Source organism: Cucurbita moschata, unplaced genomic scaffold (genome assembly GCF_002738365.1).
Source record: "Cucurbita moschata cultivar Rifu unplaced genomic scaffold, Cmos_1.0 Cmo_Scf00015, whole genome shotgun sequence".
Lineage (NCBI taxonomy): Eukaryota > Viridiplantae > Streptophyta > Magnoliopsida > Cucurbitales > Cucurbitaceae > Cucurbita > Cucurbita moschata.
In genome coordinates, this window is record NW_019268531.1 from 2827318 (window position 1) to 2854888 (window position 27571).

The window sequence follows — 27571 nt, forward strand, 5'->3', positions numbered from 1 at the left end:
GGGGGGGGGGGGGGGGGGGGGAGAGATTGCGTGTGGGCTCGCACATATTATTATTGCTGCTTACGCCATCTGCGTGTGGCAGTTGCAAAACAAAACACCCAAAATAAAAAAGGAAAATAAATAAATTCAAAAGTGATTTAAATCGCTGATTCATCTTCTCTTACGGTGGAGGGGCGGTACAGTATAGTTGATGCAGTCTCACTCTTTAGGGCCTGGTTACAGTTGGGCTTTTAGGCCCAAATCATATGTGGGCTGGAGCGTATTGGGCTTGACAAAAATATCTCGGCCCAAAGGCTTAGGGTTAAAATTGTCATTTACATTTAAAAATATTTTTTAAAAGCATAATTACTAAATTATCCCTTTGATAAATTATCACAGATTAAACTTTCCAGAAATTTGCAACAAATAGCCTGATCTACCGCGCCCATCTTCTTCTTCTTCTTCTGTTCCTATCGACTTCTCCTTTTCGTCTCCTGAAGGGTTTAGGGTTCCGTTATGGAGGATTCTTACTGTTGAAGAGGCAGCCATTAGAGAAACTGCCCTCTGTTTCGGTGATTTATGCGCTATTGAGTTCATTGTACACAATCGAGCTTCGCTGCCTCTTTAACGGAGCCTTGCAACTTTCTGATAATTGTTTATCTTTCGATTTCCTCGTGCAATTTCAGTCGGGAAGCATTTTTCACAGTGTTTTGTTGTGGGAGATTTGCCGAATTAGGGCTGTTGTTAGGTTTTTTCTTCCATGTCGATTTCCCAAGATTTATATCCGTCGCAAGATGACCTTCTCTACGAGGAAGAGCTTCTTCGGAATCCTTTTAGTTTGAAGTTGTGGTGGCGCTACCTCATAGCACGAGCAGAATCACCATTCAAGAAGCGGTTCATTATCTACGAGCGAGCTCTGAAAGCCCTCCCGGGTAGCTATAAGTTATGGTATGCATATCTGCGCGAACGCCTCGATCTGGTACGAAATCTTCCTATTACTCATTCTCAGTACGAAACTCTTAATAACACGTTTGAACGAGCTCTTGTGACCATGCATAAAATGCCTAGAATATGGATAATGTACCTACAAACTTTGACGAACCAGAAATTAGTGACCCGAACGCGTCGGACGTTTGACCGAGCCCTTTGTGCCCTTCCAGTGACACAACATGATCGCATTTGGGAGCCATACCTCGTTTTTGTTAGCCAAAAGGGTATTCCAATTGAGACCTCGCTTAGAGTTTATCGAAGGTATTTAAAATATGATCCAACACATATTGAAGACTTGATTGAATTTTTGGTTAATTCAAATCTGTGGCAAGAAGCTGCTGAGAATTTGGCTTCCGTGTTGAATGACGATCAATTTTATTCTATTAAGGGGAAGACCAAGCATCGGCTGTGGTTAGAGTTGTGTGATTTGCTCACTAGACATGCCACTGAGGTTTCAGGGTTGAATGTTGATGCTATAATACGGGGCGGCATTAGGAAGTTCACTGATGAAGTAGGGCGCTTATGGACATCACTTGCAGAATATTACATCAGAAGGAATTTGCACGAGAAGGCAAGAGATATATTTGAAGAGGGGATGACTACTGTTGTTACGGTAAGAGATTTTAGTGTGATATTTGATTCATACTCTCAATTCGAGGAGAGTATGCTAGCTCATAAAATGGAAAATATGGATTTGAGTGATGAGGAAGATGAAGCACAGGAAAATGGTCTCGAGGAGGAGGCGGAAGAGGACATCCGATTAGATCTTGATTTATCAGTTTCTAAGTTTGAGAAGAAGATACTTCTAGGGTTTTGGATGTACGATGATAATGACATTGATTTAAGGCTAGCTAGGTTAGACCATCTAATGGACAGAAGACCAGAATTAGCTAATAGTGTTCTTCTACGACAAAATCCTCATAATGTCGAACAATGGCATCGGAGGATTAAATTATTTGAGGGCAATCCCACAAGACAGATATTGACGTATACTGAGGCTGTGAGAACAGTGGACCCCATGAAAGCAGTAGGTAAGCCTCATACCTTGTGGGTTGCTTTTGCTAAGCTGTATGAAACCCACAAAGATCTTCCAAATGCAAGAGTTATTTTTGACAAAGCTGTACAAGTTAACTACAAGACTGTGGATAACTTGGCTAGCATTTGGTGTGAATGGGCGGAAATGGAATTGAGGCATAAAAATTTTAAAGGAGCTCTCGAGCTCATGCGTCGAGCTACAGCCGAGCCATCTGTTGAAGTCAAACGAAAAGGTAGCTCCAAAATGCTTTCACATTAGTAATTCCACTCATGTATAATTATGTTACTGATTCTCTCATTTTCAGTTAATGGTAATCTAGGTTTTTCTTGTGTTAATGCATCTTGGCATTTATTCGCAAGTATTTTGGTCGCTTAGACCAAGGAATTAAATTAGAGGTAATTTTGTAGGATATTTTGAACAATAAGTTAAATAGTTTGTTTCTCAACAAAATAATACTCATTTTAACATGCCTGTATTTGTCATTGTCAATTTAATATGAGCTCAAGGTATATGGAGCAGCAGTAATAGTTACATTGGTTTATGGTTATAATTGCAGTGGCTGCTGATGGTAATGAACCGGTCCAGATGAAGGTGCACAAGTCCCTAAGACTTTGGACCTTTTATGTGGATCTGGAAGAAAGTCTTGGAACCTTGGAGTCTACCCGTGCAGTTTATGAGCGAATACTAGACTTAAGAATTGCTACCCCACAAATTATAATCAACTATGCTTTGCTTCTTGAGGTATGCTAAATTTGGATTATGTCAGTTTACCTTACCTTTTCTATTCTGTGGACGGATTAACTCATAATTTTGACATGGCCAGGAACACAAGTACTTCGAAGATGCATTCAAGGTTTATGAAAGGGGAGTCAAGATTTTCAAATATCCTCATGTTAAAGATATATGGGTTACATATCTATCCAAGTTTGTAAAAAGATATGGGAAGACAAAATTGGAGCGAGCAAGAGAACTATTTGAGCATGCGGTTGAAACGGTATGTATAATGAATCTCTTATCCATCTCTTGCATCTCTTTGAATCAATAGAATTGGTTCTTATGAGAAAAAAAGAAAAAGGTTCTTGTAATTATGCTGGAATGCAATTTTCCTGAAACTATCTAATTGTAATAGATTACAAAAAAGAAGCCTTTTGAATGTTCCATGACAGTTGGAGATCTTTGAAATTATTCTACTTTGGCTTGGTTTGAAGAAAGTACAAGAGTTCCAAGATGCTTATGAAGTTGTAAAAGTTCTGTAAAGACTGGTGTCTGTAGTTTAAACATATTTGAAGCAAAAATAATGGACACTTGTTTTTTTCTTTTTTAAGGAAACAATTTTCATTGATTGAGACTTGTAAATTGCCCCTCTAGCAATAGATATACATTCTTTTTTCCATTCCAAGTGACTGTCATATGTTCTTGTTCGTCTGGATCTATTTTAGATTATGAAAGTTCTTTGTTTCTGTTTTTGGAAATAATGAAAATGGTAGGTAGGATTTGTGTTTGGTAGTTCTTAAGGAGACCATTTAGGATCTTAAAATCCAGTGTTTCCTCACCTTTATTCCCTTCTGGAGCAATACTTTTTGAGTATTTCTTGCTTCATTATAACATTCTTTTTCATTTAGTAGATTCAAGGCCTTGCCATTGTTTGGCAGTCGAATGATATACAATAGATATGATAATGCTAATGGTTCTATATTTTGATTGTGCTTCCAGGCACCCGCTGATTCAGTTAGGCCTTTGTATCTTCAATATGCAAAGCTTGAGGAAGACCATGGTTTGGCAAAGCGGGCTATGAAGGTCTATGATCAGGCAACTAAAGCTGTTCCAAATAATGAGAAACTGAGCATGTATGAAATATACATTGCCCGTGCAGCCGAGATATTTGGTGTTCCTAAAACTAGAGAAATCTATGAACAAGCAATAGAATCTGGTCTTCCGGATCAAGATGTGAAGACCATGTGCTTGAAGTATGCTGAGCTGGAGAAGAGTTTGGGTGAAATTGATCGTGCTCGTGGAATATATGTATTTGCTTCACAGTTTGCAGACCCGAGATCAGATTTGAACTTTTGGAACAAGTGGCACGAGTTCGAGGTCCAACATGGAAATGAAGATACTTTTAGAGAGATGCTTCGTATCAAAAGGAGTGTTTCTGCTAGCTATAGCCAGGTATTTTCTTATTCAACACTTCTAATGTTAACTGGAAATATTGTTAACTGAGAGTACCTCAATTTCGTGAATTTCAAGACTGTGGGCTATAAGAATATGGTATTATTATAACTAAATCTTACACATTTGTACCGTTTTCTGTTCTTCAGACACATTTTATACTGCCGGAGTATCTAATGCAAAAGGATCAGACACTGAACCTTGACGAGGCAAAAGACAAATTGAAGCAGGCTGGGGTTACAGAAGACGAAATGGCTGCTCTTGAGAGGCAGTTGGCCCCGGCAATCGAAGACTCGGCCAAAGATAACAGCCGTAAAGTTGGTTTCGTGAGTGCTGGAGTGGAGGAATCACAAGCAGATGGAGTACCAAAGGTCACTGCTCATCAAGAAGACATTGAATTACCAGATGAAAGTGACTCGGAAGAAGACGAGAAGGTTGAAATTGCTCAGAAAGAAGTCCCATCTGCAGTTTTCGGAGGCCTTGCTCGAAAGAAGGAAGACTCCGATGAGACCGACAGAGAGAAGGACGATGACAGCCATCTTGGTGCGCTTGAGAGAATAAAAAGGCAAAAAAAAGCTTAGTAGTAGTGTTTTGTAATTTAATGAAGAGTTGTGTTAAAATTAATGAATTTTTGAAGGAAATATCAACAAAAAAAACACCCACCCTTCCTGCATTCTTGGGGTTTATGGTAGAAAAGAACATCTTTTTAGACTATAAATTACAAGTAATCGATTATTTCAAACTGAGATTTATTTCATTTCTCTCTAATTTTAATCGTTTTCTCTTGGAGTTGGATCAACAAAGTGCAATTAAAGGAAATAACAACAACAAGGTGCATATTTTGACAATCCATGTCCATCATGGAGCAAGCAGTATCTTCCCAATATGTTTGCTACTCTCCATCAGCTTGTGGGCTTCTGCTGCTGCTGACAATGGAAGATACTTGAAGATCACAGGCTTCACCTTGCCTGCTGCAATGGCTGGCCAAACTATCTTCTCAACTTCACTAACAATGACTGCTTTGTTCTCAAGAGATCGGTTTCGCAACCCAGCCGCTGCATACACGATACATGATACTTCGTCATTGAAAGATTATGTTCCAGAAAAGATGGAGGATACGAGAAAAGACCAATGCTTCGAAAACGGGTTTATCTTTTTTATAATGTTCCATTTTCGTTTGCATTTGAAGCATATGATCATATATTGATTGATATAACATTTTGTGTATATATAACTCACTTTAACTCCTGTAATTACAAATCAGTAGAACGAGTTTCTGATTTGAAGGGCATGAACAAAAGCTTCTTTGAATATACGCTCAGACTGCAATTTATATCAACAAATCTCATTTAGAATGATCTTACCCTGCACAGTGAGGCGTTTCGCAAACAAACTGCGAAAATCTAGCTGCGTTACTGCTCCTCCCATGGTTCCAATAATAAAAAGCCTTCCATCTAAGTTTAAGCTTTCAAGGTTGCGCTGAAAGTATGGGGCTCCAATGCTATCGAGAATAACATCCACACCTGTCAAGGCATAAAGTTTCAGAGCTGCAATCTTAGGAAGGAACAAGCATTCCGGAAATGGAACCTTTAAAGACAAACCTTTTCCATCTGTTTCTTCTTTCACTCGTGCAACAAAATCTTCAGTTTTGTAATTGATGCACACATCTGCTCCAAGGTCTTTGCAGACAGCTAATTTATCTTCACTACCTGGCGACGAAGATTCAAAAACATCAGGACAAACTCAGGAACCGATAAAAGATGAACGTAATCGCTAGACCTGCAGTAACAAATACTCTTGCTCCTTGGTATTTAGCTATCTGAATGGCAAAAGTACCAATTCCACTTGAGCCTCCATGAACCTGAAATTTGAATACCCTTTCATTCATGATGGCAATACATAAATGAATTCAGTTCTGATTATAAGTGAATCCATGTTTATCAACACATCCCCAATGGCAACATTCTTCTTTCTTTGATTTTCCTTTTCACTCTTTTTCTATCTCAACCAAGTAAACTAAAACCAACATGAATTTTTCCAAAATCATACCAACAATGTCTCTCCCCTCGATAATCGACTTGTCATAAACACAGTCGACCAAACGGTGCATGCCACCTCCGGAAGACTAGCAGCATCCTTCAAGGAAACACCAGGTGGAATTGGAAGTACTTGCCCGGCTGGGACAGCCACTTTCTCGGCATATCCGCCTCCAGCAAGAAGAGCACATACCTGTGATGCAGCAGTATGTTGAATGTTCAGATGCTAATGATTTCAATTCCTTGAAGCATATAGTATATGAGGAATTGTTCCCTACGCGTAAAATATCACTAAAGAACGTTTTGAATCCTCAAACGAGAATTATAAAACTCTCTGATGTTATCATTTCAAAGAACAAGAAACAAGAGGTGACATAGGGCACAATATTGAGAAATTACAGAAGAAACAGACTTATCTAATTCAAAACAATTTCCATGCAACAAGATGAACTAGAAATGAATTCCTCTCGCCCCCATTAAAACACAAAAACCTACCCTTAAGACTTGACAGATAGAGAAAAAAAAAATTGAACTCAGAATAATTCGAGAACACTGCAACAAGATGAGATAGAAATGAATTTCATAAATGACCTGATCGCCAATCTTCCAGCGGGAGACGTTTCTCCCAACGGCTTCGACGATCCCAGAGCATTCGAGGCCCAGAAACGGACTGGCACCCTTGGGCGGGGGATAGAGGCCTTTCCTCTGTAACGTGTCGGCCCGATTCAGGGCAGTGGCTTCCACCTTGATCAGAACCTCATCGTCCTTGATTATTGGGTCGTCAACCTCCTGCAATTGAAGAACTTCCGCCTCGCCGGGCTCGCTAATCACGATAGCCTTCATTGTTTGTCTGCTGGTGGAGTTCTCAAATCACACGCCGAATAAATTCGAAGAACATATTCTATTTCATTTATTTTATATTAATTAAATTACAATTTGTTTATTTATTTATTTGTAAAGTTAAATTAACAAAAAATAATAATAATAAAATAAATTATATATATATATTTTTTTTTTATTTATTTATTTTTTTTTTTTTTTAAGTAACGATATTTTTATTAATTTAACTGATGTAATTTTTATTTTTATTTTTTAAATTGTACAATATGTTTAATAAAATTAAAAGTTTTAACTTCTAAAATTTAGACCTTTTTTTTTTTTTTTAAGAAAAACAAAAGCAAAATAAATAAAACATATATTTTGGCATTAAATAATTGGAAAAATCACTTGTTAACTAACTATCCATTTTCTAGATTTACGCTCGTAACCTCTGATTGGCTGAGAGGCAAGCGTCGAAGAACGAGTATAATTTTGCAGGCGAGCTTCAGAGCCGACGGTCAAGTAGGTGAAGTCGGAGCTGCAATCACTGGGAAGAGTAGGGTTCCGATTTCACTGTGTTGATTGTGGAAATGGGCCAATTTGAGCTTTGCTTGATCGCGAAAGCGTTCGCATTCCTGCTACTTGTACCTGGAATCCTTGGCTGGGGAAAAGAAGGTCACTACCTAATTTGCAAGATAGCGGAGGTAAGCATCTGTTGCGTTTGATTTTGTCAAGCTTATCGATGTTACAAAAGGTTTATAGGAAAGGATTATAGCTGATGGGATTTTGGTTTCGGATTCTTGAAACTGTAGCTATCGCAGTTATAATAGCGTAGGCCAGGATTCGATTACATTAAACATGGTGAAGGAGAGAGGATTCTTGTGAAATTTGGTTAGCTATTAGAGAACTTTTTGACCATTTGGATTTTTTTTTTGCATAAAAACTGAAGTAAATTCTTTTAGCCACTATATCAGGTCCTTATTAAGCTACAAACTTTTAGTGGGGAGTTGTTTTGGAGCTTATTATAACTTATATCACCCTATGATTAAGATTGCAGCCCTTGGATCCTGTAAAAATTTTGTTGTAGTCAAAATCTGATGTCACTAACTTTGGTTTTAGGGATATTTCACTGAAGATACTCTATCCATGGTCAAAGAATTGCTTCCAGCTTCTGCTGAGGGAGATCTTGCGGCTGTATGCTCCTGGCCTGATGAAATTCGATGGAAGGCTCATTATCGCTGGAGTAGCGCCCTACACTACGTCGACACGCCTGATTTCTTTTGTAATTATAATTACTCGAGTAAGTTTAGCTTTATGGCATTTTCAGTTTCTCTTGTGGTCTATTATGCCATATAACTGTTTGATATCATGCTTGTTGTTCATGAGCTTTAAGACTCAAATTCGTTGTTGAACCACAAGATCAATACTGAAGCTGAGACATTTTATAGCTCATGATCACATATCCGATGCATCCTCTAAAGTTGTGTTCTATGGCTAAGGTCATCGCTGTCTAGCTGATTCCTATAGTATTATTGTGAGATCCCACATCAGTTAGAGAAGGGAACGAAGCATTCCTTATAAGGGTGTGGAAACCTCTCCCTAATAGACGCGTAAACCGTGAGGCTAACGGCGATACGTAATGGGCCAAAGAGAAAAATATCTGCTAGCGGTGGGCTTGGACTGTTACAACTATAGTATCGATGTCTTCTTGAATTATAATTTTCGTATGCATCAGAATCTAAAATTTTGACTGAGAGCAAATTTGTTTTTCAATTCAGGAGCAGTAGCCTGCTGTTGCCTTTCTAGCTTTGAAACATCTAATGTTGACAACTATGAAGTTAACGAAAACCAGTCATTCTGAATATGTCATATACAATGGTTATTAAATTCAATTGAGTTTTGATTCCGTTCATTCAACGAGGCATTTTTAGTTGGAAGATTTAACTCTAATAACTAATTTTCGATACTTGAAACTTGAAAGTGCTATTTTGACAAAGTCTGCTTGTGTAACGGTATTCTCTGCTTAATATAGGAGACTGTCATGATACTCATGGACATAAGGGTAGATGTGTGACTGCAGCAATTTACAACTATACTAGGCAACTCGAATCAGCTTACAAAGAGATGACTTCAGAAATTAGATGTAAGCATCGTAGATGACTAACGTTGTATGTATACACTTTTCGAACAAATGTCACTTACGTTCACATGATATTTTCAGATAACTTAACAGAGGCTCTTATGTTCTTGTCCCATTTTATCGGAGATGTCCATCAGGTTTGCTCTTTCTACAGATCTGAACTTTAAGGCACATAGATAAATCGAAAATATAAAGTGCTAGATTCATGAAACTGGTATAACAGCAAAATTTAGTGCTCTGAATATAGTTGAAATTCACTCAATGGGCTATTCTCAAGCTGCTCATCCATTCCAAATAAGATTTCTTAAAGTTTGATTAGTAGGTTCGAGTATTAATTACATAGATACATTATAGCCTCCATTAGTGGAGTCTCTCACCTTTTTCTTTTACAGCTCTAAAATTCTATAATATAATGCCTTTTGAAATTCTTCAGTGGTTCTGGTTTCTTGTACCTACTGCATTTTTCGAAAAAGAGTCGATTAATCCACGATTTCGCCTCTTTGCATCTGATTTTCCTTTTTCAATGGCAGCCCCTGCATGTCGGTTTTGTTGGAGATCTAGGAGGTAATTCAATAACAGTCCGTTGGTACCGTAGAAAGACTAATCTCCATCATGTAAGTGTCAATTGGAGATTTCAACCCCCTCCCACATCACAAGTACCCTCCTTTACTCTTTATTCTTCTTGAACCTGTAACCAGTAGACTAAAAACACAAACCATCTTCAAAGGTTTCGTCATGATGGTTAAAACTTCATGATCGGAATCCCATGAAATTCTGCAGAATGTTGTGGTTTTTATTCATCTGGTATTGAAATAGTTTTGTCCATAAAAAAGAAATAGTTTTGCTTCAGGTATGGGATAACATGATCATTGAGTCTGCCTTGAAGACATTCTACCATTCAAACCTTACACTAATGATTCAAGCCATCCAAACCAACATTTCGGTAAGCCTCCTCTTTCTACTTTTATGTCCTTATATACCTTTTACGACAGGAGTAGAACTTGTATTTCTTATCTTAAACTTGTTGTTCTCTTTCCTTATGGCATCATCTTTTTAAATTTCTGAAGGGTGAATGGTATAATGATGTCTCAGCTTGGAGAAATTGCGCACTGAACCATACAGCCTGTCCTAACCCGTGAGTTTTATTTATTCTTCTCCCTTATCCATGTATGGTGAGATGCTAACATTTGAAACCATGTAGTCAAATGATTCCTCTGCTATCAGACGAACACCCTGATTAGTATACAACTGTGAGATGTGCTTGTGATAGAGAAGGAATTGTCTTGTTCATGTAACGGCCCAAGCCCACCGCTAGCAGATATTGTCTTCTTTGGGCTTTCCCTCAAGGTTTTTAAAACGCATCTGCTAGTGAGAGGTTTCCACACCCTTATAAAAAAAATATTTTGTTTTCCTCTCCAACCGACGTGGGATCTCACAGTTCATGTCTCTAAGACTTCAAGCAGCGAATTATAACATGTTGCTGAGACAGTGAGACTTAAGATGTCCTTTTCTTTAGTTTGGAAGGGGAGAAATATATTCAGAGGATGAAAAGTAACCTTCATTTGCCTACCCTAAAGTTCTTGGCATAACAAAATTTATTGCGGTGCCTCTTATCTTTCAGGTATGCTTCTGAAAGTATTAGATTGGCATGTAAATATGCATACAGGAACGCCACTCCAGGAAGCACACTAGAAGGTATGGCTTCTTTATCACATCAACTTACCAATGCTGTGGTTATAAGTAGGTGGAATAGTTCAACTCTTTTCCAGTTTTTGCTCCGTGATCTTAGCTTCTTGTATCTATTGAATTTAGAGTTCAGTGGCTGGCTGCCCAAATAAGCAAAAGTTCTATTGTTTGTTGCAGACAGTTATTTTCTCAGCCGGCTGCCAATCGTTGAGAAAAGGTTAGCACAAAGTGGCATAAGATTAGCTTCTACCCTCAACCGTATCTTTGCTTCTGAAGTAAAAGTGGCTGAAATTTGAAGGATCCATTTCTATAAGTCATTAAAATGGTTGAGAACATGAATTGATTAGTGTTCCATTCTTGTGTCTTTGTATATTATACTATTAACTAGGACAGTCGTCACTGTAAACGACATGATATTGAGGAATAATATGATTGTTGATTTACTGCTTTTGTTCTGCATTTTAAAGATCAAAGCCAGAATGCTGTCTAAGTTCATAGAATAGACAAACCCCATCCCATATTCAATCTAGAAACCCAGATTGTGACGGATTCATAGGAGATAACGAACTGTCAAACATAAACATCTGATGTGACATCCTTGACAACGCAGACCACTTTTTTGGCTGCTTTCTAGAATGTGGAAAGACCAGTTTATTTACCAAGAATCAAATTTTGGTCCATCTGAAGTCGTAGTTAAAACAGTGGAGTGTAATTGCAAAGATGGCTTCTTTGAATGTGTAACGACCTAGATCCACCGCTAACAAATATTGTTCTATTTGGACTTTCCCTTTTGGGCTTCCCCTCAAGGCCTTAAAATGCGTCTGCTAGGGGAAGGTTTCCACACCCTTATAAATGATGGTTTGTTCTCCTCTCCAACCAATGTGGGACATTACAGAATGTGACAACCCAAGCCCACCGTAAGCAGATATTGTCTACTTTGGTCCGTTACGTATAGTCATTAGCCTCATAATTTTAAAGCACATTTACTAAAGAGAGATTTTCACACCCTTATAAAAAATGTTTCATTATCCTCTACCACCGAAGTGGGATTTCACAAAAAAGAAGCTGGCATATTCACATTCCAGAAGTTCTTGCATCATTAAACGTGGAAAAGATGACAACCCGTTTGGGACGTTGGTCCTTATTCTTCATGTAATAAATGTCAATAAATCAGCTGTACAGTGACAGAACACGACTTAAACATTCTCATGGTCAACAGCCGCCACAGACTACCTCGTGACTGATGTCTTTCAAATTTATAACTTGATTACATAGAGAAAAAAATGCATTTTTAGAAATGTATGGAACACAAGGAGGAAAAGGTACCAACATTTTGGGAACTATGTCGAGAAGAAAGTGTCAGAGAAGTAGCCGGAGGTGGCAGGTGGCGGCTGCCGCCTTTTTTGTTCCGGATACTTTCCCGGAAAGTCCTTAAACTTCTCTCCCCATTGCCAAAACTCCAATCTTTTGCAATAAAATAATAACGTAATAAATGACAGAATATTCGGAGACGAAGCAGAATTACTTTCTTGCACCCCAAGTTACCTAATCTTGGACCGTGGGTTGCTATCCCTCCCTGTCTTTTTGCAGCCGTTTAACAAATATTAAATACATGGCTATTAATACTTTCCTTGCATAAAAAAAGAACCCCAAATCAGTTTCTTCCTCAAAGGGCTCTCCACGTTTCTCGGATTTGCTCGCCGTCTCCCTTAGCTCCCATCAGAAGGAAAAAAAAAAAAAAAGTGATCCTTGTGCTCTTCCTGCATCTGCTTTCCTGTTTATTTTATATGCATTCAACTGAGTTACCCATTTTGTTTCTATGTTCTTCATAACTCTTTTTCACCAGTGTCTTGTTCTTTAATGGTTTCTAATCACATGTTGTTTTTTCCCTTCTTTTCTGTATTCTTAAAGAATGATTTTGTTATGGAAGTGTATAAATATAAAGTGTTAAGTGGCTTCTTTTGTAGATCTGTTGTCCTTGATTCCATGGAAGTGGATGCATGTGTTTGTCATAATGCTTGTCACATTCTTGTCCTTTTCTTTCTGTGTTATTTCCAAAAAGAGAGTGAAATCTTAGGAGCTTGTTACTGACGATGCTTGTAATGCCATGGAGCTTGGAATGATGGGAATTTTTGTTGTCTTTTTCATTGGTTATTTATACATCTAGGAGACTGCCCTTTGTATCTGCCACCATTTGATGAGCTGAGCAAAGTTGTCTTTTGTTTGCTTGTCATGTAGTGATGAAATCTACTTACTATAAACTAGACTAAGCCTCTCTCACGATATTTGCTCATTCTTATTTCTTTTCAATTGCAGCAGCTTAGTATAACGAGAAAAGGAATTCCCAAATCTTGTTGTCAAGATGGTTTTATCAAGGATTGCCACGAATGGACTGAGAAGATCAGGAAGCACATTCAATAAGCATTCACACCAGAAGAATCCATATCCCCAAGGAGCATCAACATATAAAAGCTTCATCCAATCATTCAACCCTGCCACTACAAATGCCTACGTCTTGAACCTTCCTCACATTCAAAGAGTGGACCCCATGACTTTTTGGAGCAGGGGAATAAGTACAACGCCACAGCGTCAATTTCCTTCTGCTGAAAGGGTTGTAGAGGAATCTGATTTAGAGTGTCATGAGCCATCTTTTTGGCCTGGACTAGAAGCAACCAAGCCAGGGGAAAAGCCAAGGGTGGTCGTTCTTGGCACTGGCTGGGCTTCTTGCCGTTTCCTCAAGGGACTTGATACAAAGGTTTATGATGTTGTTTGCATATCACCGAGGAATCACATGGTATTTACTCCTCTTTTGGCTTCAACTTGTGTTGGAACATTGGAATTTCGCTCTGTGGCTGAGCCTATCAGTATGATACAAACTGCATTGGCAAAGGATCCCAATTCTTACTTTTATCTGGCTTCTTGCTCTGGCGTTGATACAAATAAACACGAGGTACACAGTTCATTTTCTTTTCCTTATTGTTATCTTTCAGTAATCATTTCTTTCATTCATCAACCAGGTGTTCTGTGAGACTGTTAACCATGGTGAACTCCCCCATGAGCCTTACCAATTTAGAGTGGCTTATGATAAGCTTGTGATTGCTGTTGGAGCTGAGCCCTTGACTTTTGGCATCAAGGGAGTGAAAGAACACGCCTTTTTCCTCCGTGAAGTAAACCATGCTCAAGAAATAAGGAAAAAGCTTCTTTTAAATCTAATGCTCTCTGAAAAACCAGGTTATCTCGGCCATCTTTGTTAACAGATGTCCCATTCTGTCACTCTTAGTAATCAGCAAAGAAACTTTAGATGCTACTGTTTCCTGCAGGTATATCAGATGAAGAAAAGAAACGCCTTCTTCATTGCGTGGTGATCGGAGGCGGACCAACAGGCGTCGAGTTTAGCGGCGAATTGAGCGACTTCATTATAAGGGATGTTCGAGATCGTTATGCTCATATTAAAGACGACATTAAAGTTACACTAATTGAGGTACAAAACATTGTCAAGAAGAAGATGCAATATTTTTGTAGGCTTTGACACTTCTTTTCACAAACAGGCAAATGAGATTCTGTCTTCTTTTGACTTCGGGCTGCAAACATATGCAACAAAGCACTTGACCAAGGTAGTACAGTCAGCATCAGCTCTCCGACAAGTTTTCTGCTTAGAATCTGTCTGTTTAATAAAATTTTTGTTTTTTTCATCAGTGTGGCGTTCGCCTGATGCGGGGTGTTGTAAAGGAAGTGCTTCATGATAAGATAGTTCTCAGTGATGGCACTGATGTTCCATATGGGCTCTTGGTATGGTCTACGGGCGTTGGTCCCTCTGAATTTGTGAAATCACTCGATCTTCCAAAGGCCCCTGGCGGAAGGTATCTATCTATAAGCTGAAGATCCCACAAGCCCCCTTCTTCTCGTCTCTTCAAGGCCTTTCGTGAGATCCCACGTTGGTTGGAGAGGGGAACGAAACATTTCTGACAAGGGTGTGGAAACCTCTTTTTAATAGACGCTTTTCAAAATTGTGAGGCTGACGACAATACATAATGAATCAAAATGAATCAAAGCGGACAATAGTTGCTAGCAATGAACTTAGGCTATTATAAATAGTATTAGAGCCAGACGCCGGGCGGTGTACCAACGAGAACCTAGCCTCCAAGGAGATGGATTGTGAGATCCCACGTTGGTTGGAGAGGGGAACGAAACATTCTTGATAAGGATGTAGAAACCTCTCCCTAGAGGGAAACGAAACATTTCTAATAAAAATGTGAAAAACTCTCCTTAGTAGACGCGTTTTAAAACCGACGCCTTGTTGGTTTCTTATACCACTGTCTACAATAGTGTTCAGTAAAAGCTTTATAATGTTAAATGCAACAGGATTGGCGTGGATGGATGGATGCGAGTTCCATCGGTGGAAGATGTTTTTGCAGTTGGGGATTGCGCTGGTTTTCTTGAACAAACAGGAAAACCAGTTCTTCCTGCTCTAGCTCAGGTATGCAGCAAAAACACTTATTTTATTTTATACCTCATCATCACAAAGTTAATGGAATTTCTGGGTTAAACAGGTTGCAGAAAGGGAAGGAAAGTATCTTGTAGAACTGTTCGACAGAATTGGAAAACAGAACGGAGGCAAGGCTTGGAGTGCAAAGGACATGTCTTTGGGTGACCCTTTTGTGTATAAGCATCTGGGAAGCATGGCAACAGTCGGGCGTTACAAGGCTCTTGTCGATCTACGCCAGTCCAAGGTTAAAACCATTCTTGCTTGATTCTTCTTGATTTAAACAAGAATGTTTGTTGATGATGAATTGATTTGTGGGTGTTGTTGGGTATTAACAGGATGCAAGAGGCATATCACTTGCAGGCTTCCTCAGTTGGTTCATATGGCGATCTGCATATCTGACTCGTGTAATCAGCTGGAGAAACAGGTTTTATGTGGCTGTCAATTGGGCTACCACTCTTGTTTTCGGCAGAGACAACTCCCGGATTGGTTAAACCCAACAAAATTTAGAGTTTTTTCTTTTCTTTTACTTATGTTCTTGAATTCTTTCAGTTTTGGAGAAAAGTTGAAAAAGCAATAAACTGATGTTGTTGATATCACTACTACAAATTTACAACCTTAATCTCTTCGACCTCAAAATTACAACATGTTTCTGTTATGTACAATGTTGTTGTTGCTGCTACTGTTGTGTTTCTGATTTACAAAGATAGAGGTGAGAGTTTGAGCCAACCCCACCATGATTCCCATCTTCACTTGCCCTCTCTTCGGGATCAGACGCCCAGAAACTCTCCGACCGCCGTTGTTCATCGCCCTACCCTCTTCACCCATCACTGCAAATTTCTTCTATAAACAGAGAGATGATTTGTTCTTGTGGATGAAGTTTTGGATACTCAAAAGCCTCCACGAGATGGGTTTATTTATAGACCCAAAATTATTTGTAGATAAGCATGTCCTTTGCTGATGAACTTGCTTGATACGCACTCTGTAATACCCTCTTTTTTAAATTTGTTCGTAGGTAGTCTTGGCTTTTGCACAACAGCTGTGTTTTGGATTTTTATATGTCTGAAATTACCATTTTCTCCTCCCGGATCAGACCGGCTTAGCGGGGACATTTGGTAAAAGCCAAGGGTATTTTGGGTTTTTCAGGGAAAGAATGGGATTCGACCGTAAGAACAGGATAAAGGAGAATCATTTGTTCATAAAAGAATGAAAATGGAGTTTGATTTGATTGATTTACTATGAAAGTTTTTGGGAGTTTGTGCTTTTGAATCCATTTTGACCAAAACTTTAAAAGAAAAACGTGTTTAATGGCTTCCACTAACAATAAATAAATAAAGAATCTGGGCAGGTGGAGGCTCCCCTGACCCACACCTAAGGGGACACGCTGGCATTTTGTTCGCTTTACCTGAACCACATGGCACCTCTCCCGGCAATACCAGCCGCCGGTTTTATTTCTTTATTAATTTACTAAGTGAGACACCGCCGCCGGGTACTGCGGTTGCGGAATTGGAATGGCGGAGGTTCATGTATTTTATTTATTGAATCATTTTATATTATATTATATAATTCATTTATTGATATAAAAATACGCGTGTAACGACCCAGATCCACCGGAGATATTGTCTTCTTTAAGCTTTTCCCTTCAGGTTTCCCCTCAAGGCTTTAAAACCCATCTAAAGCCTTTACAGATGGGACAATATCTGCTAGCGGTGGATCTAGATCGTTACAAATGGTATCAGAGCCAGACACCAAACGATGTGACAGCCTTCTCGTTGTTCCCCAAAGGGGTAGACACGAGGCGGTGTGCCAGTAAGGATGCTGGCTCCAAAGGGACTGAATTTAGGGGCGGTCCCACATCTCTTGGGCCCTAAAGGGGGCCCTGAAAGCGGTGGATTGTGATGTCGAACATTGATTTGGGAGGAGAACAAACCACCATGGGTTTAGAAACCTTCTTCTATATACGCGTTTTAAAGTCTTGAGGGAAAACTTGAAAGTAAAAGCTCAAACAGGACAATATCTGCTAGCGGTGGATCTGGGTCGTTACATCGTGGATCATATACTTCTAGAAGTATTTCTTTTTTAAAAGAAATTTGCTTTCATAATTATTATTTGGGTTTTCTCAAAATTGTAAAATAATATTATTGTTAAATTACTATTTTATGATAATTTTTCTTAAATAAATTCTTAAATTTTTTATTTTGTGAATTTATTTAATAAGTAAAATTTAAAAAAATACCGTTCTATTTATTTAATAAGTTATTTATAGGTTTACTTTTAAAAAAAATTATTTATAAATATAATTTTTATATGTAGTTAAAATTATATTTTCCTTTTTCGTGCATGATAAATTTGGATTAATTGTTTGAGAATTTATAAAATTTCAATAATAATATTATTATTTTACAGTAATTAAGCATGCTAATTTAAACACACCTCACTCCATAAATCCCTAATTAAAAATTAAAATAAAAAAAAATGACACGTATACACAAATTGATGGACGCCATGGAAAAGGGCATCGCAGTTTCTTCCTCATCTTTCAATTACCAATTCGGAAGATCTTAGCGTCTTATCTGTGACGTTCATTAAAATTTGAACCGCTCACACTCGGAAAATCAGAACCGTCGATTTCAAAAACCAATCAACGCTCCCGATTAACCCCTCATTTCCGACCGCCGTGAGAGAACATCGAAGTCACGGAGTGAGCAATTCCCGCCAGAATCCCCATTGTTACCTGTCCCCTTTTTGGTATCAAACGGTCGGAATACTTCCTCGACAAATCTCCACCGTTGATCGCCTTGATTCTGCTTCCGGCCATCTCTGTACCTGAAGTTTCTGATTTACACAGCAGAAGAAGAAGAAGAAGAAGAAGAGCTTGTTATGCTTCGAATCTGCTCTACATATACATATATATATACACAAAACCAGAAGGCAAAATGACGGAAATGCCCCCCAGTGGAAATTGACGATTTAGACCCTGCCTGCCTAACTGACGTCTTGCTTTCTTCTTCTCAAAATTTTCAAAATCAATCAAACTTAAGCCTAATTTACCAATTTGACCTTTTCTCTTTGGTATACCCACAGCGAGTGATGCCAGCTGTCAAATCCATAGATAACAATTAAAAAATAATAATATTTTGACTTTGAACAAAAATTCAAATTTAAGCGTTTACTTGACCATCAAGCTTTTATTTTTTAAAAAAAAAATTGTAATTAGGCTGAACCTTTGACTCGAACCCTTGAACCGCAAGGAATTGAATAGTAAAAGGTGAGTAGTGACGTGGCATCAGAAAGACTTGCGTAAGGAGTGAAGGGTAATTTAGAGTTTTCACCTTGAGAATCTGATGATGTGGCATTAAACGTAATAAAAAAAAGGAAATCATTATCACATGGAAAAATCTGGTAGGAAAAAAATTAAAAAAAGAAAGAAAAAAAACGTGCTCATATGGCCTCCACTAGCTAAAAGGCTGCCCCGCCACTAACGGTGCCGTTTTGTCCATTTTTGTGGTGCTCCGATTCACTTAATCTTATCCAAGTTGTATCACTATCATAATAATAATAATTTTAATAATTATTATAATAATGTAAAAGCAAGTTTGCAATAGGGCGTATTAAAACATTATAATTAAAGGAATGCATGTCACACCCACTAATATCGATAAAAGAAAAAGGCCAAAAAATGATACATAAACCTATGCTTTTAATGATGGAATTGAAGCCAATAATAACACAAACATCAGCAAGTTGCAAATAATTAATTAACATTATTACACGACAAAAACCAGACACTGAATCTTAGTGTCCAAATTTTATAAACTGCTGTTGGGTTCAATGTATTGTTATATATATAAATAAATAAATAAATATATTTCAGATCTTGTATTTAAAAAATAAGATATACACATAGAGATTTGGTTTTTAAATGGGTGGGATCCCTACCCCTTTTAATTTTTTTTTAAATATTGATTAACACAAAATTGTTAATTTTATTAATAAATTCATATTATTGAGGAGTTAAATTATCGCGTTCGTGCCTTCATTAATAAAATTGATAATATTTCGAACACAATGTGACAAAAAAGTACTTATAATGCTAATATTTTTGAACTTTTAAATAGTATACATCAATTATGATGAGTTTTGTCCATTTTTAGTAATTATAAGTATAAATATAAATTTAAAATTTAAGAATATGTAATTATATTTCTTACCATTTTTAAAATATATATATTTTAAATTATTCGTATAATAATACTTTATTGTATTTTATTTTTTATGTTTCATGACATTTATTCCATATAATATAAATGTTGATATATGCTAATGTGTTGTCACAAATTCTTTATCCCATATTTATTATCCTAAAAAAAGAAGATTAAAACTAAGAGAAGAAGAGCACAAAATTATAAATAGAGAATAAAATCTCATTTTCCATTGATTAAAAAGAAAAAGAAAAAAAAAAGAACTCTTGATTTTTACAAAACAAACCAAAAACCGGTCTTTCCCTGCCAAAAGCGGGCCGGGCCGGGCGGTTCAGTCTGTGAGCCGCCGCTGGCCGGTGTGGAGTCTAGCTCCGGCGAGTTGTAGGCGAGAAAATGGAAGCAACGGAGTGGGCAAGACCCACCATAATCCCCAATTTGACCTGTCCCCGCTTCGGAATCGGACGGCCAGAACTTCTGGGAGAGTACGTGGCGCCACTGATGTCGTCGCTTCTTGAACCGCCCATCTCTACTTGAAACCGAACCGGTGTTTCACCGAGAATTTTAGCCGGCGAGACAGATCGAGTGACTTAAGTAAGCTGTGGTGCAAAATGCAGAGATTTATATCGAGAGGAGAAAAGGGGACAGAATAAAGCAAAATTATGATTTAAAAATAATAATAATAAATAAATAAATAAATAAAATAAAATGGTTCTTCACATGGCGAAATTGGACAAAGCTGGTGAATTACGCGCCATGGCTGACAGCGCTGCTTTGTCCCACCACCACACTCCGACACTCAAAGATTCCATGTTTTATTCAAACACAGTGCTGGGCCGCTTTTGTGGGCCGCTTTTGTGGGCCGACAAGCCCAAGTCCAATTTCACTTATTTTCTAATATATTTTATTTAATTAAAATAAATAAAATAAAAATTAAGGCATGCTCATAAATGAAAATGTAAAAAAAGTCAAAACATTTAAATTATTGATTTGATGAAAAATAAAAAGGAGAAGAGCTTATACAGCTCATGTCTTAAATGAGGGAAGCAAATGTCGTAATCAGTGGTTGATAGAAGATGAAAAAATTAATTATAATTAAAGTCTTAATTTGTCAATTAGCCAATAAAAAATGAATATTATTAATTAAATATTTATGTTTAGCTTTTAATTCTCAAATTAATTTCATATTTTCCCTTAGGTGCTTAATTCGATTAAATTATCATATAATTAAATATGAATTTCATAATTATTTTTATTTTTTTAAAGGAATAATTTCTCTTATAATTCAAATATTTGGATTTTGAAGAACACATATTAATAAATGAACTTCCCACCTATTTTACTGTTACATTAAAAATAAAAATTAATTATTCGAAAGTCCCACGTTCTTCGGGTTCGAAGGGATCCAGTGGCAAACTACTGACTCTCCCTAGTCGTCTACCTACTCGTGCTCGTAGCTTGATCGAAGGTCGACAAGTGTAGTCTGACAGAAAAATATACAGCGAACCCGACGTAGCTGAATCCATAAATGAAGACCCAACTGCCCCTTCAATACCATCTTCTATAAATTCAATTTCTACATTTCTCCAATCCCAAACAACCATGAATCCCTCCCTCCCAATTTCCGCTCTTCTCCTCGCCGTTCTCCTCCTCTCCCCCTCCGCCTCTCTCGCCGCCGGGATGTTCGAACCCGGCGGCGGATTTGATGACATACCCGGCTTTCGGAAAGGCTGGGACAAGGGGATCGTCGGTGGTGGCTACGGCGGTGGATACGGCGGACCAAAAGGCAGTTACGGCAAGGGTGGAATCATAAGGAACACTGTGGTGTGTAAAGAAAAAGGTCCTTGTTACAATAAGAAGGTGACTTGTCCGGCCAAGTGCTTCTCCTCTTATAGCCGATCGCGCAAGGGATTCGGAGGCGGCGGCGGCGGCGGTGGCTGCACCATCGACTGCTCTGAGAAGTGTATTGGCTATTGTTAGAGAGGGGCGGTAGTGGCGGCGGCTTCTGAGTGTTTTTCTTTGACACGGCCGCCGGTAGCCGGAAAAATTATATCTATAATTAGCAGCTGTACTAGACTGATATATAAATTAATTATAAGTTATATTATGTAACGAATTTAATTTCCATGCTTGGCTTTGAATTTTGATGTATCCATCTGTCATTTTAGAGCTGTTTTTTTTTTTAATAAATAATAAAAAGATAACAATTAATTCACAATTTTTAAAATTAAAAGAATGAATGCGACCGTCAAATGCTTAATTAAGTGCTTCAAAAACGAAACGATTGCAGGAAGGTATGCAACTTACTTAGACGCTACTGGTGGATCATATGTTCACACCTGTCTCTCGTGATGCTTCAACCTTTATTTTTGTTGCTCCGGCTGAGTATAGAACTGAGAAGGGTACTGATCCTGAATCTACTACTAGCCCTGCTCGTTTTGTTTATACTCCTGTGGGAATTGGCGTTCGCACCAACTCAACATTCGCTGAAGATATTCCTCCCCGAGCTAATCTGGATACCAAGCAAGTATATCCCTGACTAAGAGAAGACCCCATTCGGAGGACCAGCATACTAACCCTGTATCAATTGAATGATTAGCTAACCTTCGTCTGTGAAGATTTTCCTCACGGTTTACTCATCCTTCATCCTTAACAGGTCAAGCTATTGGTTTACTCATCCTTCATCCTTAACAGGTCAAGCTATTGGTTGCAATCGATGGGAGTTATGAATTTCCGGATGTCGTTACATCATTTCGAACGATAAAAGAATAAATAAATAAATGTTGGTATAAACCTAAAGAATATAGGTAAGCATATAAACATCATTTTACAAACGACATGAAACTAATCAATGAGTAATACACATGAAACAATGATTAAAACAACTAAAAACATGCCTCCTTAAACTTTTTGGTACCATGAAACATTTTGTCGGATCTTCTACCCATTTCAATTTCTGCCTTTCTTCTAGATCATTTGTAAGAGTTCCTGTACAATTTCCGAGATCGGGGGTCGAAATTCGGGCTCTCTCTGCCAAACGGTTGCCCGAAAACATCAGTAAGTAGAACCAAATATTTACGTTAACTTGAAACGAACCAAAAGTTGCTAAGACTTTTACCATTATACAAGATGAAATAATATCGGCGAACCGAGATAACGACTTAATAGGATATGTGCCCTTAAGTGATGGATCGACCATTCTCGATAACGCATCAATATCATGGAGCCTTGGAATAGCCCATCGAACAAGATATTGCTCTCCTCGAGGCAGTGTTCTAGAGTTTCACAATCAAGTAAGAACATAAATAAGATAGCTATATTGATAAGATGGGCGAGCTAGGTCAAGATTGATCTAAGAATCGCATACCGATCACACGACTTCCGACCAGTGAGAAGCTCTAGCATTACAACTCCAAAGCTAAAAACATCGCTTTGGTACGTGTAAGTTCCCGACTCAAATTCCGGAGCACTATAACCATGAGTTGGGAGGAATCGTACAGACGACTAAGCGATAAAATTCGTGTTAGCAACGAACGTTTAAACGGGCATTTCAACTCTATGCTCAAATTAATAGATAAGTACCTGATTATCAAGCAGTGAAGCAAGGCCAGAGTCAGAGAGCTGTGCTTTTAGCTCATTGTCCAGGAGAATGTTAGCAGACTTAAAATTTTGGTGCACAATTGGCGGCTGACAGGCCTCATGTAGATACCTGTCTCACAACAAAAGGAGATAACTCAATATCTTAAAATCGGTTTAGCGAACGGGGTTCTTCATGGACTTACTCGAGGGCACGTGCAGCTCCAAGTGCAATCCTCACGCGCACGTTCCACGAAAGCATTTGATGCATCTCCTTGTCGACGTGGAGTGCTTCATAGAGTGTGCCATTTTCGCAATACTCATAAATGAGTAGGTATTGTCCATACTCAGCACAATAGCCCTTAAGCTCCACAATGTTATCATGCCGAATTTCGCATATATCAGACACGAGGTTGTGAAATTCATCGTCGCTCCAATGAGTCAACGAGGATCCATCCAGTTTTTTAACGGCCAAAAGCTGAAGAAAACACGAAAAGTAAACACGATTATGACAAATTTTGCTGCAATTCAAAGTGATTAAATTATCTTACCCTTCCATTTGGTAGTTCAGCTCTATAGACACTACCAAGCATGCCTTTCCCAAGAAGATTATCTTCAGAGAAACTATTAGTATACTGCTGAAGCGACGCGATCGTGAAAACTTTTAAAGAACTCGTGTTTAGTTTTTTAGGTACTCGACTAGGTATGTCGGCTGTCACAATTGGTTTTGCAATCTCCTGAGTTGAAAGGAGCGAAAATGGAGGGGGAGGAGGAGGTCGTGCAAGCAACTCATCTATGCTTACGCTCGAACTCTCCGTATAGTCGTCACGGAAACTCATATTGGAGGCATCTTTTCTCTTCCCATTTGCATCCCGTCTATCACGAAAACTCTCCGTGTGGTCTTCACGAAAGCTCGTATTGGAGGCAAATGGGTTTTCGTGTAGCTTTGGGGAGGTATAATCCATTATTCTATCCTTCATCCCGTCTCTATCAACTGGCTTAAGAGTGGTCTCCCTTCGACCTTCAAAAAACGAAAACAAGGTCTATAAAGTTAGCTTCCACGTAACGTTTACGTAACATAGTAAAAAGTTAAAAGAAACTAGAGAAAGATGGGGTTAGTACCTTTCTCCACGTCGTCAACGTCAACCGAGGGCTTCGTGAGTTTCGGCTTATCTTTAGAAGCCATATCAGCATTTTCACGAACCATCTTCGTCTCTTCTCGATGCTTGCTTCTTCTTTTCAAGCATACCGATAACAGAATACAAGCTCCCAATGCCACTAATATTACTGCACCAATAATAACAATCCCAATGATCCGCTTACCAGAGAAAAAACTCCTTCCTCCATCGGATTCAGGACTCCCCGATGACAATGGCTGACCCGCACCCGTCTGTCTGGTTGGTCGTCCCGCAGTAACAGGCGCCACAGCAAATGGTGAAGGGGCTAAAGCAGGTGCAGATGGAATTATGGTAGTATTAAAAGGGTTTCCATCTTTTCTGCACACATAAACCGACGCAATTGATAGGATATAATACCTCGAAGACACGGTAAAAGCGAGTTAACTAGAAACGAAGAGAAAAATAAGATACGAATCATGAAAATGTACAAGGGAAATAATCATTATAATTCACCTGAAATTTGGAATGCCCAACAACTTTGGAGGTATAGGTCCAGAAAATAGGTTGTTCTCTATATTCCTGCATGGCAGACAGTAAAATACCATTCACTTCAGAAAAACGACACAATCCTTGATTCAATGTGATGATAAAACAAGCACGGAGTTTTTTCGAATCATAAATGAAGTGAGAATAGTACAAATCCGACAACGGAAGATCCTGTAGAACGTCGAGCATCCCAGAAAGTCGATTGTTCTGCAAGTGCCTGAAGACCGAAAAGTATATATGTATATAACCACACAGTACATGCAAGATATGGAGAAATATAAGTTCTTACAGAGATTAACTCACAATGTAGTAAGGGAGAACAAATCTGCCATGGAGGGAGGCAGCTGACCGCTCAAGTTGTTGCCCGACAAGTCCCTGAGAATAGAAGACGATCAAACGCTAACTTTGAAGAGGCTATCGAGTTAAACGAAGACACTCACAAGTTGTTCAAGCCATTAAGCAGCTGGAAGACATCAGGTATTGCCCCGGTAAGAAGGTTGTTGTTTATTGACCTGAGAGACAAAAAAAAGGCAGGCATCATAATGAGAATGTTGACTAGAAGATTATCTAAAAACGGGCACTCAAATTGTAACGGCTCATGCCCACCGCTAGCAGATATTATCCTCTTTGGGTTTTCCCTTTCGGACTTCCCCTCAAGGTTTTTAAAACGCGTCTGCTAGGAGGAGGTTTCCACACTCTTACAAAGAATGCTTCGTTCTCCTCCCCAACCGATGTGGGATCTCACAATCCACCCCCTTTGGGGCCCAACGTCCTCATTGGCACTTGTTCCTTTCTCCAATCGATGTGGGACCCTCCAATCCACCCCCCTTTAGGGCCCAACGTCCTTGTTAGCACACCGCCTCATGTCCACCCCCCGGCACATCGCTCGGTATCTAGCTTTGATACCATTTGTAACGGCTCAAGCCCACAACTAGCAGATATTGTCCTCTTTGGGCTTTCCCTTCCAAACTTCCCCTCAACGTTTCTAAAACACGTCTACTAGGGAGAGGTTTCCACACTCTTATAAAGAATGTTTCGTTTATCCTCCCTAACCAATGTGGGATCTCACTATCCACCCCCCTTCAGGGCCCAGTGTCCTCACTGGTCACTCGTTCCTTTCTCCAATTGATGTGAGACCTCCTAACCCACCTTCTCCGAAGCCCAGCATCCTTGTTAGCACACCGCCTTGTGTCCACCCCCCGGCACATCGCCCAGTGTCTAGCTCTAATACCATTCGTAACGACCCAAGCCCACTACTAGCAGATATAGTTCCCTTCGGGCTTTCCCTCCAGAGCTTCCCTCAATGTTTTTAAAACGCATCTACTAGGGAGGAGAGGTTTCCACACTCTTATAAAGAATACTTCGCTCTCCTCCCCAACCGACGTGGGATCTCACATAACTCATAACAAAACGTGCTCGACAACAAACTTACAAGTCCATCAATTGTGTTAGAGAGGCAAGAGCAGAGGGAATGCTTCCAGTAAACTGATTAGCTGATAAAGAACTAAACAAAGAAAGTGACCATGTTAAATACGCCAGAAAAGAAGCATTACAAGATGATTAGCAGCACTGAGAGGAAAAGAAACATACAAACTTCTTAGTGTAGCAGGCAATGCAGATGGAATAATCCCTCCAATATGGTTATTACTAAGATCTCTACTCCATAAAACAATAGAAAAAAGCTTAATTAGACCCATCATTAAGAACCACATTCACAATGGATTCACAATGAAGATGAAACTTACATTGATATTATTGACTCAAACTGGTCTAAGCTAGTGCCTAGCTCTCCTCCCAAATTCAAACCACTGAGTTGTCTGGCAAAAGCAAATAATTGTTCCATTATCAACAGAGAAAACGAAGTTAGCTAATGCAGAATGAATTGAATTCACATACATCGCTGTTATATTCGAGAACACACACTCAACCCCTTGCCACTTCTCCCCACATGGATCACCTCCCACAAGAATCCATCCTCGCAGAGGAGGGTAGCCAAGAGCAATAAATAACGCATTGATTGCAGCAACTAAAAACAACAAAACAAGTGAAGAGTAAGAACAAGAACAAGAACCAAAAGGCTAAGGAGGTTTTCGAGTATTATCCATATGGGTTTTCTCAGATTTTTCAGATAACCACACAGAACAATGGAAAAGAACTCTCTAGATATCTGCCTTACCATCACGGAGGTCAGTATCTCCAAAGCAAAAAGGCTTGGTGAAGAGCAAGAGCAGCCCAATTAAGATCTTCATGAACAAATTCCAATGAGAACGACCCATTAGCTAAACAGCTCTACTCTAAATCCGACTTGAATCCTGTGGTTTGTTTTGGCCGCCAATACTTAATCTAGGGTAAACAATCAGCCAATCCAGAGCTAACCCTCTTTCAAAAACAGCATCCAAATACAGATAAGAAAAACTCCAAAGCATCTAAGATCAAAAACCCACAAACCACAATGGAAAAATGAGGCAAAGAAGCACAAAAATCAACAAAATGAAGAGATGGGTAAGCCTCCTTAGCCAAACGTGATGGGGTTTTTCTCTTCCTTTTTCCAGAGACGAAAAGAGACAAAGGAATAAGGAAAAGAAACAAACAAATACCTAATAGAACAAATGCAAGTAAAGTAGAGAGAGGAGGAGGAGGAAGTGATGAAATGGGCTCTCCCTTCCAAGCTTTTGTTGCCTTTTTTTTCTTTGAATTTGAGCACTCTGTTCCAGCAGAGAAGAAATCAAAAAGGCAGATGCAGAGATGGAAAGCAGATGTTTAAAACGAAAGTTTGATTATAATCCTTTGTTTAAAA

General features: G+C 38.8%; 6 protein-coding genes across 7 annotated transcripts; 4 read left to right on the top strand and 2 right to left on the bottom strand.

Moving 5' to 3' along the window:
• Positions 1-401: 401 nt before the first annotated feature.
• LOC111453335 (pre-mRNA-splicing factor SYF1) lies at positions 402-4917 on the top strand. The gene is made up of 5 exons (XM_023094392.1): positions 402-2237; positions 2562-2746; positions 2829-2999; positions 3719-4171; positions 4321-4917. The coding sequence occupies exons 1-5, from the start codon at positions 740-742 to the stop codon at positions 4750-4752; spliced, it is 2739 nt and encodes a 912-aa protein (XP_022950160.1). The 5' UTR covers positions 402-739; the 3' UTR covers positions 4753-4917.
• Positions 4904-7115, bottom strand: LOC111453338 (quinone oxidoreductase PIG3). 2 transcript variants are annotated; one of them, XM_023094396.1, is made up of 6 exons: positions 6799-7114; positions 6221-6400; positions 5951-6032; positions 5773-5880; positions 5536-5694; positions 4904-5226 (listed from the first exon to the last, which is right to left on the bottom strand). In XM_023094396.1, the coding sequence occupies exons 1-6, from the start codon at positions 7048-7050 to the stop codon at positions 5030-5032; spliced, it is 978 nt and encodes a 325-aa protein (XP_022950164.1). In that variant the 5' UTR covers positions 7051-7114; the 3' UTR covers positions 4904-5029. The 2 variants fall into 2 exon arrangements, with proteins under 2 accessions (XP_022950164.1, XP_022950163.1); XM_023094395.1 differs by having other exon boundaries at positions 5536-5880; positions 6799-7115.
• A 331-nt stretch (positions 7116-7446) lies between these two features.
• On the top strand, positions 7447-11303 carry LOC111453339 (endonuclease 4-like). Its single transcript, XM_023094397.1, has 9 exons — positions 7447-7730; positions 8146-8326; positions 9059-9169; positions 9248-9303; positions 9697-9780; positions 10017-10109; positions 10234-10301; positions 10788-10861; positions 11030-11303. The coding sequence occupies exons 1-9, from the start codon at positions 7617-7619 to the stop codon at positions 11146-11148; spliced, it is 900 nt and encodes a 299-aa protein (XP_022950165.1). The 5' UTR covers positions 7447-7616; the 3' UTR covers positions 11149-11303.
• A 1002-nt stretch (positions 11304-12305) lies between these two features.
• Positions 12306-15951, top strand: LOC111453337 (internal alternative NAD(P)H-ubiquinone oxidoreductase A1, mitochondrial-like). Its single transcript, XM_023094394.1, has 9 exons — positions 12306-12594; positions 13169-13802; positions 13870-14083; positions 14173-14333; positions 14401-14466; positions 14549-14712; positions 15215-15329; positions 15403-15582; positions 15674-15951. Exons 2-9 carry the CDS (start codon positions 13215-13217, stop codon positions 15827-15829), a joined length of 1644 nt encoding a protein of 547 aa, XP_022950162.1. The 5' UTR covers positions 12306-12594; positions 13169-13214; the 3' UTR covers positions 15830-15951.
• Positions 15952-21083: 5132 nt separating this feature from the next.
• Positions 21084-21661, top strand: LOC111453342 (heterogeneous nuclear ribonucleoprotein A3 homolog 2-like). The gene has a single exon (XM_023094400.1). It carries the CDS (start codon positions 21137-21139, stop codon positions 21512-21514), a length of 378 nt encoding a protein of 125 aa, XP_022950168.1. The 5' UTR covers positions 21084-21136; the 3' UTR covers positions 21515-21661.
• A 642-nt stretch (positions 21662-22303) lies between these two features.
• On the bottom strand, positions 22304-27571 carry LOC111453336 (protein STRUBBELIG-RECEPTOR FAMILY 3-like). Its single transcript, XM_023094393.1, has 16 exons — positions 26951-27571; positions 26671-26800; positions 26520-26591; positions 26365-26430; positions 26207-26278; positions 25215-25286; positions 25078-25149; positions 24926-24991; positions 24742-24807; positions 24233-24606; positions 23662-24131; positions 23317-23588; positions 23117-23243; positions 22902-23038; positions 22653-22809; positions 22304-22564 (listed from the first exon to the last, which is right to left on the bottom strand). Exons 1-16 carry the CDS (start codon positions 27048-27050, stop codon positions 22502-22504), a joined length of 2316 nt encoding a protein of 771 aa, XP_022950161.1. The 5' UTR covers positions 27051-27571; the 3' UTR covers positions 22304-22501.